Below are 16813 nucleotides of genomic sequence, written 5' to 3' on the forward strand. Positions count from 1 at the left end.
CGCCCATGCAGGATGACTCCTCCCGTTCCCCGGCTTGCCCCTTCTCCCTCGCGCGCGGGGACGTGGGCCGCGGCGAGTCCGCCGGCGCCAATCCCTGCTTGCGGCCCAGGTTAGGTTTCCGGGAGTGTGCTTAGCCGCCACCTGGAGCCTGCCAGCGCGTGGGCGCTCGGGAATGAGCAGGACTAGGGGCGCGTTCCTGCCTTTCCCCACATAATCGGTTCAGGCAGCACCCCGTCCTGGGAGCTTTCTGCCAAGCCCTACAGGGAGCGGTCACCAAGCATCGCCGGGGGGGCTCCTCCTGACACTCCCTGTCCCTGCGCGCGGGGAAAGCTGCAGCCCAGCGGCGGGGTAGGGATGAGGCCCTAGAACAGGGGTGGGCAGTCTTTCTGTCAAGGGCCACATGGTAAATATTTTATGCTTTGCAGGCCATATGGTCTCTGTCACAACTACTCAACTCTGTTTCTGTAGTACAGAAGCAGCCATAGACAGTATATAAAGGAATGCCCGTGGCCTGTTCCAGTAGAACTACTCATGGACTCTGAAGTCTGAATCCCATACATGTCATGAAATAGTCTTCTTTTGATTTCTTCAACCATGTAAAAATATAAAAACTATTCTTAGCCACTGGCTGTAAAAAAGACAGCGTGGTTTGCCTACGTCAGTGCCCTTTTACAGGTTCCTGGTATTTGTCAAGGACACGTGGCCTAAGTAGCCCGGGGAATCCACAGACGCAAAGCCAAGACCATTGCCTTGGTCTGAGGATGGGGTAAGACAGTTCTCTGATTCCACCACCCTCCCACTCCAGCGTCCAAAGTCTCAGGGACAAGACTCCTCAGAAAGGGAACTCACCACCTGAGGACCAACCTATTTGATCTTGTCAAATTTCTCATAATTCCATTTTATTTTATTTCACTGGATTTTTTTTGGGGGGGTAGGAAAACTTAATTCCTTTAAAGTGCATTCTACTTTATTTTTAACTGTGGTAAACGGAAAACCTAATTCTTTTGGATCCAGACTGTGTTCTTGCAGCTCTCAATTTCTAGCACTAGTTATATAGCCTCTGTGACAAAGCTGGTTCAAAGAGCTGTGACTCTGTCTGGAGGGCAGCGTGCCAGGTCCAGCCACCTGGATCGGCCTATTGGAACGGAAGCCCCTCCTCTCACTGTCCTTGCTAAAGTGCAGCTGCACAAAAACAGGCATCAAACAGGGACAGCTGACATATTACACTCAGTATTTGTGTGTTTGCAGAGGGAGACGTGGGGACAGGATGTAGGCCAGCGCTATTCAGTAGAAATATAATGTGGCTGATATGTAATTCTACATTTTCTCGTAGCCAAATTTACAAAAGTATATTCATCTTAATATATTTTATTTAACCCACTACGTCCAAAATAGTATTTCAACATGTAAGCAGTATAAGCAATTATTAATGAAATATTTTATTTTATTTTTTATTTTATTTTTTGGCTGAGTGGCTTGCGGGAACTTAGTTCCCCAGCTGGGGATTGAGAACCTGGGCCCCAGCAGTGAAAGTGCCGAGTCCTAACCACTGGGCCGCCAGGGAATTCCCTGAAATTTATTTTATTTTTGGTGCTAAGTCTTTAAAACCCGGTGTGCATTTCACACTCACGGCACATCTCGCTGCAGACCAGCCACATTTCAAGTGCTCACTGGGCACATGCAGCTGGCGGCTACCATATTGTACAGCACAGATTTCAACCAAATGAAACAGGGATTGTGTGTGCCTCTAGTCTGTTGGTGACGCTGAACTGGGTTTGTTGGTGAAGGGTGGGACAAGGTGTATGTTTTGGAACAGGAGGGTTAGCCATAAGGACCCAAAATTGGTGATGGGGTGTGTCCCCAGACCTCTCAGGTTGGGGAGAGGGGTTGGAAGGGGAAAGATAACCCAAGGGAAGGTAGTAGAATTTTTTGAGGACTCACAGCTTAAAACAGGGGGAGGGGGTTTTAGTTCTAAGACAAGCAGCAGTTTCAGCATTGCAGGCTTTTAGATGATTTTTTTTTTAACCTATCTTGAATCATAGTTTTATTTATTTATTTATTAAAATTTTTTTCTTTTTGGCCACACAGCTTTCGGGATCTCAGTTCCCCAACCAGGGATTGAACCCAGGCCACATCAGTGAAAGCGCAAATCCTAACCACTAGACCACCAGGGAACTTCCTGATGATTAACTTTTTTTTTTTTTTTTTTTTTTTTTTTTTGCGGTACGCGGGCTTCTCACTGCCGTGGCCTCTCCCATTGCGGAGCACAGGCTCCGGACGCGCAGGCCCAGCGGCCATGGCTCACGGGCCCAGCCGCTCTGCGGCATGTGGGATCCTCCCGGACCGGGGCACGAACCCGCATAGCCTGCATCGGCAGGCGGACTCTCAACCACTGTGCCACCAGGGAAGCCCCTGATTAACTTTTTTGACGCCTCATTTAGGGGCCAAGGACAGGCCTTTTTCCTTTTGATTCCCCCATCCCTCTGCCACCACGTGCATACATGCAATCTGAGCCCTGCTCTAAGATGGGCCTCAGTCAAAGTCTCCCCAGAACCTGAGGGGCCCCACCCTGGGCTGCTACTTCTGGGAATATAGAACTAAGAGTGGGTAAAATCGGGAACATTTGAGTTGGGGGGCTGATTGGCCGCACCCTTCCCCCTCACTGGCTGGCTTATCAAAGCCAGTCAGTGAGGGGAGAGGGAGGTTCCTTTAACCCAAAATCAAACCTCTGTTTTGCCCGGTTGAGACCCTTCCCCAGGCCCCAACCACACGTGAGTCTGTGGAGATGTTTTGGCTGCCCACAGGGGTAGCATTTGTGCCTCTGTCCACTTCGGCCATTTGAACCAATCCCTTGGGTCCTCCGGCTCCCCAGAGAGAGCAGTGGGGGCCCTGCACTCAGGGAGTGAAACTGGGACAGGATATCCACAAGCACAGACAGACATCAGTCATCAGGGGTTTTCCAAGGACAAGGATCACACGGGGTCACCTGAGAGGAAAAACACTGAGGTCCAGACACTGAGCTCAGGCCACATGGTCAGGGCAGGAGCGCCTGTAGCTCCGGGAGGGAGAAAATGTCTGCGGGAAAAGCAGTTCCACAGACAGACAGGGAAGCGAATATTGTAGATGAGAAAGACAGAGCCAAATGGGCTCTGGCCGCATTTATTACAAAATAAAGATTACAAACCTGGTATAGAAGAGATCCCTGACAGCAGCTGATACACCTGCAATAACCCCACCCCACAAAGTCCCTCCCTCAGGCACACTGGTGTGGAGGCTCTCAGATGCGAAGGTCCCCGGCCAGGAGGGCACTGTACCGGGCAGGTGTGAGGGGCAGGTAGGTGCCCCCAGCCTGGTCCAGAATGTAGAGGGGATCGGACAGTGCGCTTGGGTCAAAGCCCTCCTTTGCCATCCGAACCTTCTGCTGCTTGAAGGTCTCTGTGGTGGCCAGTGACTCCTGGGGAGGGGGAGGGGTCAAAGGGGGCTGAAGGAAGGGGTATTCTGCCCCAGTGGCTCAGGGGAATCGCATGAGTTTTGTTAAGGGGCAGGACTGGGGGAAGGGGGGATGAGGTCAGGGTTTAGGGGAGGGGGTGAAAGGGAAGAGAAGGGGCCAGGCCTGGAGGATGAAGGGGGTGAAAAGCATGTGTCTGGGAAGGAACTGTTCTTTCTCTTCACAGAATGTATTACGTGGGGGTCCCTTTGTGGGGTTTGGGAGCCACTGACCGCTGCAGATATACAGGGTGAGGTAAAGGGTCAGGGCAGGAGTGGCTGGTTACCTGAAGCCTTAGGAATCGAGGCCGGGCATAAGGTGGCAAGTTCTCAGAAACACAGACGTAGAGCTGCACAAGGTCCAAAGAGTGAGGGGGACGCAGAACCAGGGCTGCCATCCCAGCTCTGCCTTCGTGCCCTGGTGGGTGTGGGGGCAGGGTCAGCCGTGGTAGCTGACCACCGCGAGGCCTCATGCTCCGTGCGCCCAAGCAATACCACTTCAGGGTGGTGGGCCGGGTCCCCCCCGCCCCATGGCTGGGCACCTGGCACAGTGACTCCGTAGACGTTCACCTCCTGAAGAAAATCCAGGGCCTCCAAGGCCTCAGCCACCTCGGTCGTGGCCACATTCTCCCCCTTCCACCTGCCAGAGAGCAGAAATTGGAAACTGGGAGTCAGGGGTCAGGGCCTAATGAGCTTGGTGGGGAAAGAAAGAGGTCAGGGATGAGGGCGAGGTGCCAGAAGGTCTTGGGGAAGACGTGTTTAGGAGGTTGGAGATGAGAGGTTAGGTGAGAAGCTGGGTTGGGGCAGATTAGGGAGTGGAGGTTTAGAGGGTTTGGGTCACAGAGATGGGGTGCCCAGGAGAGAAATCAGAGAGTTCGGGGCAAATACCTGAAGGTGTCTCCAGTACGATCGTGGAAGCGAAGAAAGCCTTGGTCATCACAAACCAACAGGTCCCCAGTGTTGAAGAAAACATCCCCTGGCTGGAAGACATCCTTCAGTAGCTTTCCCCGGGCCAGCTCTGGCCCCCCAGCATAGCCCAGGAATGGTGACTGCTGGTTCACGGGGGCCACCAGCAGCCCTGGCTCACCTGGTAGAGTCACTGGGGTCAGGGGGCCGCCGCCCACCACACTCTGCAAGTCCAATCCTCCTCCGCCAGCCAGCTCCACCACCCCTACCCACCCCGCCTGGACACAAACCTGGAGATGTGGCCACACAGAGCCCCTGGGTGTTCCGAATCGGCTCCCCTGTGGTGACATCATAGCGAATCAAAGAGAAGGGGAAGACATGCTGGGGGAAGGGAGACCCCGGCACTGGGTCATTTCAGTTGCACGAGCCCCCTCCCCAGCAGCCCCCCGACGTGCCACAGGTTCTCCAGTTTCCTCCCGTAACTCACCTTGTAAAGCCAGGAGGCGCGCCCCACAGCACCCCGCTGTCCTGTGTAGTTGAAAGTGGCCACGTTGCCCTCTGTCAGTCCATACGTCTCCAGCACCTGCAGGGGCCCGAAGCGCCGCACAAAGCGCTCCCAGGTGTCCGGTCGCAGCCCGCTGCCCACCACCAGCCGGACCTTATGTCCATGTTCTGCCTTGTTCTGAGACGAGTGGGGAGAGGGGCAGGAGCTTCAACACAAAGATGCCAGCTCCCCCAGGTGCAGCCCTGTTTCCCACTCTCCTTGCACCACTTCCACTGTGGCCTCCTTGAGGTGCCCTAAGCACCTACCAGCCCAGGCTCCTTACCCTCCCCTTCCATTTTCTTCTTGCTTCCTCTCCCTCCAACTCCCAGACAACCGTTTCAGTGTCCCCTGCCAACTGCCCATCTCCCTGCCTTCGTGGCTCTGCCCAGGATCTGTGCCCACGCACCGGGGGCTGGTTGACAAGGTATCGGCATAATTCCCCAATGTACTGGAACACCGTCACCCCGTGCTGCTGGCAGTCCTCCCAGAACTGACCAGCTGAGAACTTGGACTTCAGCACCACTGTGGCCCCTGCCAGAATCAGAGAGGGTGAGGAGGAAGGAAGGAGGTGAGGTTAAGAGCTGGGGGGTTGGGGGTGAGGAGTCCTGACTCCCTCCTTCTCAGGCATCAGCCTTCACTGTACTGTAGTTCCCCGGAAAGGCCTGGCTGTGACAATCACACTTTCCAAAGGCCAAGTTGGCCCTCATCCTTTCCCACCGTTAATGCCCTCTCCTTACTTCCCATCCCCAAGCAGTCGAACCCTGCCCCCAAGTCCCAACCCTCTTCTCCATTTGCCTCTTCCTGGGCTGACACTCATGGCCCTCCCCTCCCCTGGCGCCTGGAGTTCTGTGAACTGCATGGCCGCCCTAGTTGCTCAGCCTGTAGGTCTGTGCAGGTGACGCTTCTCCACTGAACCAGGAGCTCCTGGAGAGCCTCCTTCCTCTGGATTCTCTACCCTGAAGGACTCAGGAAGCATCCCCAGGTGAGCACACCACAGTAGGTACTTGATAAATGTTTGCTGGCATAAACATCTGCTGGAAGGCTGAATGGGGGGTTGGGGTGGGGGAGACTGACCAATGCCCAAGCATCCCACGATGCCCAACAGGGAGCCAGACATGTGGTAGAGTGGGAGGGCGAGGTAGATCACATCCTCCTGGTGGGCGCCACACAGCTGGTAGAATCCTTGGCATTGCAGGACCTTCAGATGACTGATCCGAGCAGCCTTGGGGAGGCCTGGGGGGAGGGGGAGGGGGAGATCAGGGGAAGGGTCTGAGCTCCAAGCCTTGTCTCCCCCTTTGCCCCTGTTGGTTTTCCACAGAAAGCGGCAGAGGCAAGGCTGAAACTAAGAAGGCAGGCCAGGCCGTCCTAGAAATGTGCTAAGTTCGGAGAGGTGGAGAAACGAAGAGGGGTGGGAGGGTTGGCAAGACAGGAAATACGGCCGCTGGGATCAGCCTCCTCTCTGGGGGCTTTGGACGAGTGGCCTACGAGCTGAGGAGGTCACAGTTCCTGTTCCCAGGCCCCTGCCTTCCTTGTCTTCAGTTTCTTGGAGGTAAATATCGTGTCCAGCCCTCACCTGTGGTGCCAGAGGTGAAGATATACAGGCACGTGTCCATTATGTTCTGGGGGGCAGACAGGTACCCGGGCACTGGCCCATCCACTTCAGCGGAGGCCTCAGCCAGAAAATCGGTGATTCCAGCAAGATGGGTTTCAGAGCCCGCAGCCCACAGGTGGAGCCCCATGGCTCTCAGGGCCGGCAGGTCAGGCTCCAGGGACTCCAGGAACTCTGGATGGGCGGGAAAGCATAGCTCCACAGCTCTACCGCTACCCAGAAGCCTTCCCCACACTTTACCCCATTTGTTCCCCCACCCCCACCTCGCAGAGCTCCGAGGCTGAAGAGTATGATACGGACGTGCCATCATGGGTCTGGGACCTGGAGCCCAAGTCTTTGGAAATCCTTGGGAAACCAGAGACCCAGCTTTATCCCTTCGCGAACCCAGGGACCCGGCTCCTCACCCTTTCCGAACCCCTGGCCTCCTTCCCAGCCCACTCCTTCTTTGCGCCCCCCCCCGACACGCCCCTTTCTGTGGCTGGCCCCGCCCCCGTCGGTCGAGCGCTCCAGCCTTACCTGGCGCCAACACGAGCGCGCGGGCGCCGCAGCTGCGGAGACAGTGCAGTAGGGGACCCCGGCGCAGAGCGGTGGGCACAAAGGCCACACGCAGGCCGGCCTTGGCCAGCCCGAACCAGAGCCACAGGAACTCTGGGCAGGCGGGGAGCAACAGCGCCACGGTGGCCCCAGGTGCCAGAGGGGCCGCGCCATCCCCTTCCCTCACGGGCCGCGCCGCTCCGCTTCCGGCCGCCGCGTCTCGTACGCCGTGCACCGCCCGCTCGCCTTCCCCGGCGCCCCCCGCCCCGTTGTCGCCGCCACCGGATCCCCCGTCCCATCCTCGCGCGCGCAGGAAGGCGCGCGCAGCCCGGTTGCTTTGGCGCTCGGCCTCCGCGTAGCTAAAGCGTTGCGCGCCGTGAACGAGAAAGGTGTGCGCGGGGCGCTGCCGGGCCAGCTGCGCGAGGCGCCAGGCCAGGCTGCAGCCCCCCTCGGGACCTTCCGGGTCGGCGGCAGCCGCGGCCAGGGCGCGCGCTCGAAGGGTCCGTTTGCAGCGTAGGGCGCGCACCGAGAAGGCCAAGTCTGCCGCGAGCCAGCGCAACTGCGGCCATAGGCGCAGCTTTAGCAGCAGCAGCGGCAGCAGCAGCAGGGGTAGCAGCAGGAGAGCGGCCATCGTGCCCGCTTCCTCGACTCAGCCCCGTCTCGCCCCAGCCGCTCGCAGACTGCCCAGACACTCCCTTCTGAAAACCTGGGGCCGCTGGTTCTAGTACTTAGACCTCTCCTTCCCGGGAGCGCGCGCGCTGGCACACGCCTCTTCCCACCCAGCCCCCCACCCTCCCTCCCCACGGGCGGAGAGCAGAGGCCCGGGAGGAGTGCTAGTGGGGGGCGGCCCCGCACGCCCGGCCCTCCCCACAGCTACGCTCCGCCCTAGGCGCGCTCCCTCCCGGACGACTCGCAGCCCGCACCCTACCAGGTCCTGGGCAGTGCTCACGCCTTCCCTCAATCCCAGGATCGGGTCCGTTTTAGGTTTTCTCCTTAATGGAGGTCTAGACATCTGGCTGGACTTTGGACCCCCGGCCAGAGAGCCAGGGCACTAGGATCCAAGTCCATCTTTCCCTTTCTTCCCGTTTTCACCCGTGACAGGAGGGTGGCACTGCTCTCCCAAAAGAGACTGAAGAACTCGGCCGCTTGCCCACATGGTGCTGCAAGTCCCCGCACGAAAGCCGGAGCCATGCCCTCCCTCCAGCCGCCAGGAGCAGCAGCAACCCCAGAGGGGTGGGAGCCGAGAGTGAAGCAGGGGAAAGGTGGAGGCCCAGACAGCCAGATTTCTGGAGGGGCCACGGCGGAAGCCCCTCCCTTTGGGCAAAGGTACAATAACCGGGGCCAGCCAGCGAATGCTTTCCATCCTAGTTTTAATTGGGGCAGAGAAAACTGGGGAACGAGCGAGGAAGGAAAAAAAGGAGGCCTTCGGCAGTTGAAACTTTCAAAGGAAGGAGTAGCAGCTTTGAGGGAAGGGAGAACCTGGATTCTGTAAAAGACAAATTTGCAGGCTGAACAGGAGGAGCTGTCTGCAGTCGGCCCAACTTCACTCCTCTCTCCTCAGCCTGCCTCTCACAACCTCCCAAGACAGCAGGGGAACAAAAGCATAGCCAAGGAGCTCTTTTCTGCCGGTACACATGGATGGGCAAGTGGCCAGACTGTGGAAGAGAGTTCTTTTTCCCAAGTATCTGAACTCTCTCCCTCACCCCCAAGCATTTAGTCCTCCAGTAGTTGGTAAGCACCAGAGTATGACAAATACCGGCTTTTGGAAGCCTCTGGTTTCTTGAGAGATGGGTAAAGACAAACAGCCTTTCGGGAGGTGGTGCCAGCATCAATTTCTGCCTGGACAGGTCAGTGCCTGGCCTGCATAGCCAGTGGCAGCAAGGATGGGGGCATAGAAGCAAGAAGGATGGGGGGGGGCGGCAGGTAAAGCCAAGCCTTCTGCTCCAAAGAAGGGGGTGGGCAGGAAGAGAGAAGGGGAAGCTGTGAAGGGGGGGGGGTGCCCATTAAATCAAGACCACCTGTACGTGCACAGCGTAAGTGGGGGCAGCAACTCCGGCACAAAAGAGGTTCTGGCTTGTTTTATTGTCATTTAAAAACAACTTTTAAAATGCTTTTATCTCTGACAAAAAGAAAAAAAGAAAGAAAGAAAAGAAAAACCAAGGAAATGTGACCATTTGACAGTTCTGTGGAACATGTCTCTGGGACTCCCTGGGCTCTGGCCCGACTTGAGGTGCCAGCTTCAGGCCAGCACAAGCCTCCAGGTGGGGCTGTGGCCTCCCTCTCAGGTTCCTTCCCAAACACTTGTGGCATCTGGCCCATGGAGAGGAAAAGGCGACTTGACCATGTCACAGATAAAATCCCACTTCATACTGGTGTATGGAGGGCAACTGTAAAAATACCTGTTCAGAGCAAATCAAGACCTGAAGGGGGAAGTTGGAAGGGGCACCCACACAGTTCTCACTCTCATCCTAGCCTCTCTGGCCAGCTGCCTCTGCCATTTCTCTTCTCTACTGAAATAGTTTTGGGGGAAGCTGGGGGAGGGGGCAGGAGGCTGAAGACTTCCACCACAGTCCAGGTTTTGTACAGCCTCTGGTTTCAGTGGGAACCCCCAGTATCAGTGGGAGCAGCAGTGTGATGCGGCTGGAGGCCCCAGAGAGGAGGGAGGAGGGACTGGGGGCTGCACGGCAGCTTCTCAGGCTGCGCTGAAGGAGGCAGCTCGTCCTTCTCCCAGGGTGAGCTCTGGGATGGGGACAGGGTGTTTCCCCTACGATCTCCCCAGCCCCTATTGACCTCTGATTCACCAAGGAGGGGAGGGCAGTCCAACTGGGGGTGGAATGGGGAACACGGCCTCAGTCACTGTCAGACCCCACTGCAGAGGACCCCTTCCGTTTCCGCTTGGTGGGCTTTGGTTTTGTGTCTTCTTCCTCCTGGAAGAGATGGAGGGGAGGGAATCACTAGCCTGGGCAGCGGCTGGCCCCAACTCTACCTGCACCCCAACTCTCCTTTTCCTCCTGTGCATGGCTTGCACAGCCAGGGGTCTCACCGAGGCACTGCTGGAGCCTGACTCTTCCTCAGCATTGGGGGGCTGTGTGGCATTCTTTCGACTTCGGGGGCTGGACAGAGCTGCTTTTCGCCGGTTCTTGGGTGGCTTGGTGGAAGAGTCCTCGTATTCCTCGGCCAGGGAGAAGAGATCGCTGAACCTGAGGGAGAGGACAGGCTCTCAGAGGGTGGGGGTCCTGGCCCCGTGGCCATCCTCCCATCCTTTTCTCTGACCCCATGCCAGGGTCTCCATTTGTTCTCAACTCCATGGTCTTGCTGGTCACTAAGTTTGTGTCCCCAGCAGGCCACCCTCACCCAGGCCTTCTCCCACTACTTCCCAAGGCCCAAAGTGCAAGGAGCCTCACTTCATCTTGTGGGCTTCGTCACAGCTCGCCTGGACATGCTGCAGAGCCTGCAGAATTGGGGTCTGGCTGAAAACTAGAGGGAGGGAGAACAGGGAAGGAGGAGACACACAGTGAGGTGTCTGAGAGCTGCCCCACCCGGATCCACAGGTGGTGTGAGCCAGGGCAGTGCCATGCACTCGGAGAGGGCAGGAAAGCATACAGTTCTGCTTGGTGTTAGTCAGGTTGAGACGCAGGTTGTCCAAGTGCTCTAGGATCTGCTCCAGAGTCAGCTGGGCCAGCTTGCTGCTGGAACTCCTCAGGCTGCAGGGAAGTCACAAGAGCCAGAATCTGAGCTTGGGGTGATGGCTCCAGGAGAATGAGCCACCCTCCCCCACTGAGGTCCCTCCTTAAGGCAGAGGCAGCCCATACAGAGAAGGGGATAGGAGGGCTGGGAGAGCCCGGCAGGGTAAGGGAGGTGTGCCTGGAACAGGGACCAAAGACAGGGTGGGCACTAGGAAAGGAGGGGAAGGGGCCACAGTGGTCCTGCACGCCAGGTAGCTTCACACCACTAGATGTCGCCCACAAGCCAGGCAGGGACCGAACTGCACGGCCCTGGTGCCGGCCTGTGGACAGCAGGCAGCCCTGGTATGGAGGGTCCCACCTCTGCCTCTTGCGCGGGAGGCTGTTGTTCTTGATGAGCAGGGACTTGATGTGCTCAGCCAGCAGCTCGTCGTGCTTCATGCACCAGTGCCTCAGGATGCTGGTGGTGAACTGGTCGTCGGGGTGGCAGGGCCGGCTCAGCACCATCTTCACCATCTCCTCGCTGGGCCTGGGGGCGAGGGGAGTGGGGTGCCCTGCTCACACAGCTGGCCACAGGACCCCCTGGAGCTCTCCCACCGGCTTCTTCCCCAGACCTTGGCCTCCCCATCCCCGTGCCAACCCCCAACTTGCGGCAGCTCTTCCTACTCTCACATCCCTCTCCTTCTCTTTGGGCCAAGGAATGCCTGGTTTCATCCTCTGTGGAAGCCAGGAGACAAGAAATGAGACTCTTCAGCTTCTGTGACAGTAGAAGGTGCGTGTATGCGGGTGCATGTGTTGGCAGGGAGGCCCACTAAGTCTCCCGCACTTTGCCCAGGACAGTCAGGAAGCGGGCCAGGGGGGCAGGAGGACAAGTGTGTGGTGTGTGCGTGCTCCCCAACCCCTGCCCCACTGGGTGGGTGGGCCACCCTGGTGTCTAGCCCGAGGAAGGTACAGGGGAGGTGGCGGGAAGCCACAGCCCCCACGCAGCCCTCCAATCTTCCCACCTCCTTTAGGAAGCGCTGGACCATTTCTACTCTCCCAGCCAAGAGAGGAGAAAAGGTGGAAGGAAGGCAAGAAGGTAGGAAGGAAAAGATAATACAGCTGTGGCCCCATTTATCTGGGGCTTTTGGAAAAGTGCCTGTGACGGAGGGAGGGGCCTCTGCCTTCTCCCCCTCTCCGCCCCACCCCTGGCAGGGAGCACGGGGGTCCAGGTGGCTCTGCTCTCCGCAGGTTGAGGGAGGGGATGGCGTCTGACCCTCCTACTCTGACCCTTCCTCCTCTTGGATTAGCCGCGTGGTGGCCTCAGGAGCACGGGGGAGGGGAGCAGGAGCCACCGGGGATTAGAACTGCTGTGGCAGCAGGAAACGGGGATGTCCGGCCCCCTCCTCGGAAGGCAGCTCCTGGTGGGCAGGGGGGTAAAGTCGAGAGGAAGCCCAGATCCCAAGGGAGCTGCTTATTTGTAAATCACTTTGGGGGAAGGGTAGAATAAGCAGATGTCAACAATAGGAAAAAACACGGCCAAAGGAGCAGGACAGGAGCCCTTTATATGGCAGCATCTCTTGGTGTGTTGAGATTGAGGACTAAAGAGCCCCCGAGGGTGGAACTCACTTCTCTCTTCGGAGCTGAAGCAGTAGGCAGGACAGGGCCTCTGGGTGCTCTGTGGGGGAGGGTAGAGGCTGTTCAGAGGCATGCAAAATTCCAGGAAGAAATCCTGGCACCTCTCCCATCCCCCAACCAACAGCCACTGCAAGGAGCAAAGATAATCAGCAAGAAACCAGGAAGAACAAGCCCCTGACCCACTCCTCTAAAATCCCGAGCCACCTGAGCCCCAGTCTAGCACCTGGCTCAGAGGAGGCCTGCAGGATACACCTAAAGGGCAGAAGCGACTGACAGGGAGCCTGCCTTTTCGCACTTGGCACTTTGGTGGGAAGGGGGACGGTGGATCTGCGCTCATCTAGAAAGAAGCCCAGCAGCCTAAGCCTTGCAACAGCTGGACTGGGAGTGCCCTCTCCCTGCCGTGTTCCACACCCACAACCCGACTCGCCTTTGTACTTGAGGTGCTGCAGGATGGGGATTATGGTCTCCAGGGGGATGTTGTGGGCCAGGAAGAGCTGCCAGGCACAGTACTGCTCAAAGGTTTCCCAGTCCAGGCTCTGGACTGAGGAGACAGAGAAGAGATACCCTCATTCATATTCTCAATCTCCCTCTCTCTCTCCCTTTCTCTCTCTCTCTCTCTCTCACACACACACACACACACACACAGGGGTAATCCACTGACTATCAGCACCCCAGGCAGGGATGGTATAGGGGTGGAGACAGTGATCCTAAGACTACAGAAACTTTCCCTTTCACACAAAGTATAGTTCCTAAGCCTTCATACAGCTTCTGTAGTCCCATCAGCCTTGAGGCTGGAGGGCCAAGGGACTTTCACAGAGCAAAAAACAGATCCAGACAGACATTGCCTGAGGCCACACGGCAGGGTGGAATGACGTTCTATCTCATTCTCAGCCCCAGAACCAGCTTTCCTGTTACTAGAAAATACACAGGCCTGCCACCCCTCTCTCTCCTCCCTGGGCACCTCAGGGCTTTGCTCACTTACTGAGTATATTGAGGACTGAATCTTTTCGAAACATGACCAGGTTCCCCATCATCACATGGCAGACCAGCTCCTGGAGCTAAGGGGGAGGAGGAAGAAGGCAGAACCCATTGGTTCTAAAAGAGGCCAGGAAGCTAGTATGGAAGCAGAAGCAGGAGGGCTCATTCAGGGAAAAAACCAGAGGAAGTGAAAACCTAGTCTTAAAGGAATGGGGAGGAAATGGCACATGACGGATGCCGGGGACTTTGAAGGATGAAGGGGACTGGCAAAGGAGCAACTGGCTTCAGTGGTAAACACAGGCCTATTCGGAGCAAAAATAGTTAAGAAAAACTACCCCTTGCATCCTGATGGCGGAGGGAGAACAGGCAGCTTCTCTACTTGGATGTAGTCCGGGCCTGAGCCATCCCAGCCTGTGCTGAGGGAAGGGCCATGGGGGGCGGGATTACAGGTGTGGGTGGGAAAAAAGCAAAGGAGGAAGGGCTCTTGAGTGCTACGCTTCCCCTTTTATGAATGGGGCAAATGAGTGGAGAGAAGGAGCAGAAACGGGACCCCAGTTGAGGCCTGAGAAGGGACACAGGCCAAGCTACAGCCTCGTAGGGACCTATGCATGATAGAAAGGTCAAACAGAGATGGTCTGACCATTTTCATTCTGAGCCAAGGGGAAGACCGACTGAGAGCTTAAAAACGCAATCCCCTCAGCTTCCCAGAAGAACGGGAGTGCCCCCAAAATATGGACAATAAGGGGAACTCCAAGCGGGACTGGCAATGGCCCCAGCTCGCCTCCCAGGGGCTCCGCTTTCCTTCCCAGCCCCCAGGGCCTAAGGTGCACAGAGCTGCAGCCAGGAGCAGGGTGCCTGAGAACACAGGCTCCCTGTCTGCAGGCCGAGGGGGAGGCAGAACCCCGTTTCCCCAGGCCTGCCCCCAGGCCTCTTGGGATGACAGCTCTGTGTTCACCTGTGCTGAGTCAATAACAGCCACAATCATGTTCAGCAGCTCCCCACTCCGCAACGTCTCATCTGGAAACTGGAGGAAAAAGAGGGCAAGTAGGGCGTAAGTCCAAAATGCACACCTCAGCTTTCACCTCATGATTCATCGCCTCTCCCTACCACATGCTCAGGGGATGCTGGGCTAGCCAGACATGGATGGGGTCCTAATATAAATCCCTAAACAAAGATCCAATAGTTACGAAGCTGGGAACTTAATCCTTAAAGAACCCAAGTTTTTAAATCTGTGTGTGCACACAGTGTGTGTGTGTGCACATGCGTGTGTAAGGAAAGGAATGGGAAGCCATCTAAAGACAAAGCTAGAGCTGAAAGGGCCCTGACATGGTGGTTAGTTAGCTCTGTGTGGACTGGTGACAGAATTAGCATGTGCATCTCTGGCAGCAAAGAAATCCAGCCTGTACTAACTCTTGCCAAAGACGAGAAGGTGTAGAGTGTGTGTATATGGCGTGTGCGGGGTATGGGGTAGGCAGGGTCCCTTCTGGAGAGGCCGCTTCACCAGGGAGGGAGCTGGGCACCTGCACCCCTCCTCCCTCCAGTTTTTGGCTGACATCACTCTTCCTCCTGTTATGCCCTGATTTCCCTGTTCCTGGTAACTTTCACCAAGAGGAGGAAGAGCTGATACCTCCTCCTATGTCCCAATTCCTAGAGGAGACTCTTAGTGAACCAGGGAAATGAAAGGTGAGTCTCCACTACAGAGGCCCCGGTCTTTGAGAACCATTAGAGAGATCGGAGGGTGAGCCATCAGAGGGCAAGAGGGCTTTGGATACGTGAACATGGATCTGGTCGGGGGCCCTGTCCTGGGTCCAGAGGATGGGGCCAAAGCAGAGGAGACAAGTGTATAGGCCCAGACTCCAACTCACACAACAAGAACTCTGGGGGTTTTAGACATTTTTCAAGTTGATAAAGAGAGGCAGAAGGAGGGGACGGCTGTGGTGTAGGAGGAAAGGGCCTACCAAGGCCAGCAGGGACGGGGAGAGGAGGGTCAGGGCTGGTGCCATGAGATAACGCAGAGTCTCCCGTGAGCCCGCCGGCACTGCTGTCCCATCCCCGTGGACACGGGCAGAGGTGCTGACCTCTGTGTAGATGGAGGGTGTCAGGTGGCATAGCAGTCGCACGTCGTCCTCCTGGCAGGCCTTCATGTCCATCATTAAGCAGGTGTGCAGGTCGCCCAGCTGGGTGGCCTGGGCAAATGACTCGTACAGGTTCATCTTCCCTGCGGCGGCTTTGCTGCAAGACCAGTTGGGCCTCAACCAGCAGCCTGACCCCAGCCCACAGTCTCAAACATCTCCTAAGTAGACCCTCACTCTAGAATTCCTTTGCTGCCCAAGATGCCCTGGGCTAACCTCTCTCATGGCCGCCCCCCTGCCTTCCCCCCAAGGACTTGGTGACTTATGGGAATTAGGAGACACTCTTCTTTCTCCCCATCTTTCCCCAGTGTTCCAGACAGGGCTCAGACCACAATTAGTGAAGAAGCTACTATCTGGTGAGAGCAAAGAACAAGAGAGAAAGGGCTCAGGTCAGGTTAGAGAAAGCTTTCTCTCCTGTTCTTTGGGCTCTGAGCAATGAGGGCAATAACACATAGAGACCCCGAGACCCCTACCTCACACGATATACAAAAAACTTAACTCAAAATGGGTCACAGGCCTAAATGTAAGAACTGAAACTACACAACTCTTAGAAAAAAACATAGGAGTAAGGCACAAGTGACAAAAGAAAAAATAAAGTGGACTTGATCAACATTTAAAACTTTTCTGTTTCAAAGGATACCATCAAGAAACTGAACAGACAACCCACGGAATGGGAGAAAATATTTGAGAACCATACATCTGATAAGGGACATGTATCCAGAATATTTGAAGAACTCTTAAAAATCCACAAAGACAAATACCCAATTAAAAAATAGAGATTCAAACAGAAATTTTTCCAAAGAAAATATGCAAATGGCCAATAAGTGCATGAAAAGATACTCAACATCTTTAGCCATCAGGGAAATGCAAATCAAAACAATGATGAGATACCACTTAATACCCATTAGGCTGGCTGTAGTCAAAAGCCAACAAGTGTTGGGGTGCATGTGGAGAAATTAGAACTCTCACACACCGCTGGTGGGAACATAAAATGGTCACGTCACTTTGGAAAACAGTTTGGCAGTTTCTCACAAATTTAAAAATAGAGTTACCACTGGACTCAGCAATTCTATATACTCAGGAAAATTGAAGACATCTGTCCATGCAAAAAGTTGTACATGGGGCTTCCCTGGTGGCGCAGTGGTTGAGAGTCCGCCTGCTGATGCAGGGGACACGGGTTCGTGCCCCGGTCCGGGAAGATCCCACATGCCGCAGAGCGGCTGGGCCCATGAGCCATGGCCGCTGAGCCTGCGCGTCCGGAGCCTGTGCTCCGCAACGGGAGAGGCCGCAACAGTGAGAGGCCCGTGTACCGCAAAAAAAAAAA

General features: G+C 56.2%; 2 protein-coding genes across 4 annotated transcripts in view; both read right to left on the reverse strand.

Annotated features, from left to right (window-relative positions):
* Positions 1-3158: 3158 nt before the first annotated feature.
* Positions 3159-7783, reverse strand: SLC27A3 (solute carrier family 27 member 3). 3 transcript variants are annotated; one of them, XM_081224579.1, is made up of 10 exons: positions 7062-7783; positions 6510-6719; positions 6011-6169; positions 5343-5467; positions 4880-5074; positions 4683-4730; positions 4375-4466; positions 4029-4126; positions 3774-3904; positions 3159-3454 (listed from the first exon to the last, which is right to left on the reverse strand). In XM_081224579.1, the coding sequence occupies exons 1-10, from the start codon at positions 7708-7710 to the stop codon at positions 3278-3280; spliced, it is 1884 nt and encodes a 627-aa protein (XP_081080705.1). In that variant the 5' UTR covers positions 7711-7783; the 3' UTR covers positions 3159-3277. The 3 variants fall into 3 exon arrangements, with proteins under 3 accessions (XP_081080705.1, XP_081080704.1, XP_081080706.1); XM_081224578.1 differs by having other exon boundaries at positions 4375-4573; positions 4683-4773; XM_081224580.1 differs by having other exon boundaries at positions 4375-4573; positions 4683-4773; positions 6510-6741; positions 7062-7386.
* A 1359-nt stretch (positions 7784-9142) lies between these two features.
* INTS3 (integrator complex subunit 3) overlaps positions 9143-16813 on the reverse strand; it is a 39928-nt gene continuing 32257 nt past the window's right edge. The window contains exons 21-30 of the mRNA XM_081224674.1: positions 15436-15589; positions 14313-14381; positions 13362-13437; positions 12807-12920; positions 12371-12419; positions 11124-11291; positions 10683-10783; positions 10484-10556; positions 10123-10279; positions 9143-10006 (exon numbers count right to left, since the gene is read on the reverse strand). Coding sequence (XP_081080800.1) covers positions 9929-10006; positions 10123-10279; positions 10484-10556; positions 10683-10783; positions 11124-11291; positions 12371-12419; positions 12807-12920; positions 13362-13437; positions 14313-14381; positions 15436-15589 — 1039 coding nt within the window. The 3' untranslated portion in view covers positions 9143-9928. The remainder of the gene's footprint in view (positions 10007-10122; positions 10280-10483; positions 10557-10682; positions 10784-11123; positions 11292-12370; positions 12420-12806; positions 12921-13361; positions 13438-14312; positions 14382-15435; positions 15590-16813) is intronic.

Source organism: Mesoplodon bidens (assembly GCF_964165515.1).
Source record: "Mesoplodon bidens genome assembly, chromosome: 2".
Classification (NCBI taxonomy): Eukaryota; Metazoa; Chordata; class Mammalia; order Artiodactyla; family Ziphiidae; genus Mesoplodon; species Mesoplodon bidens.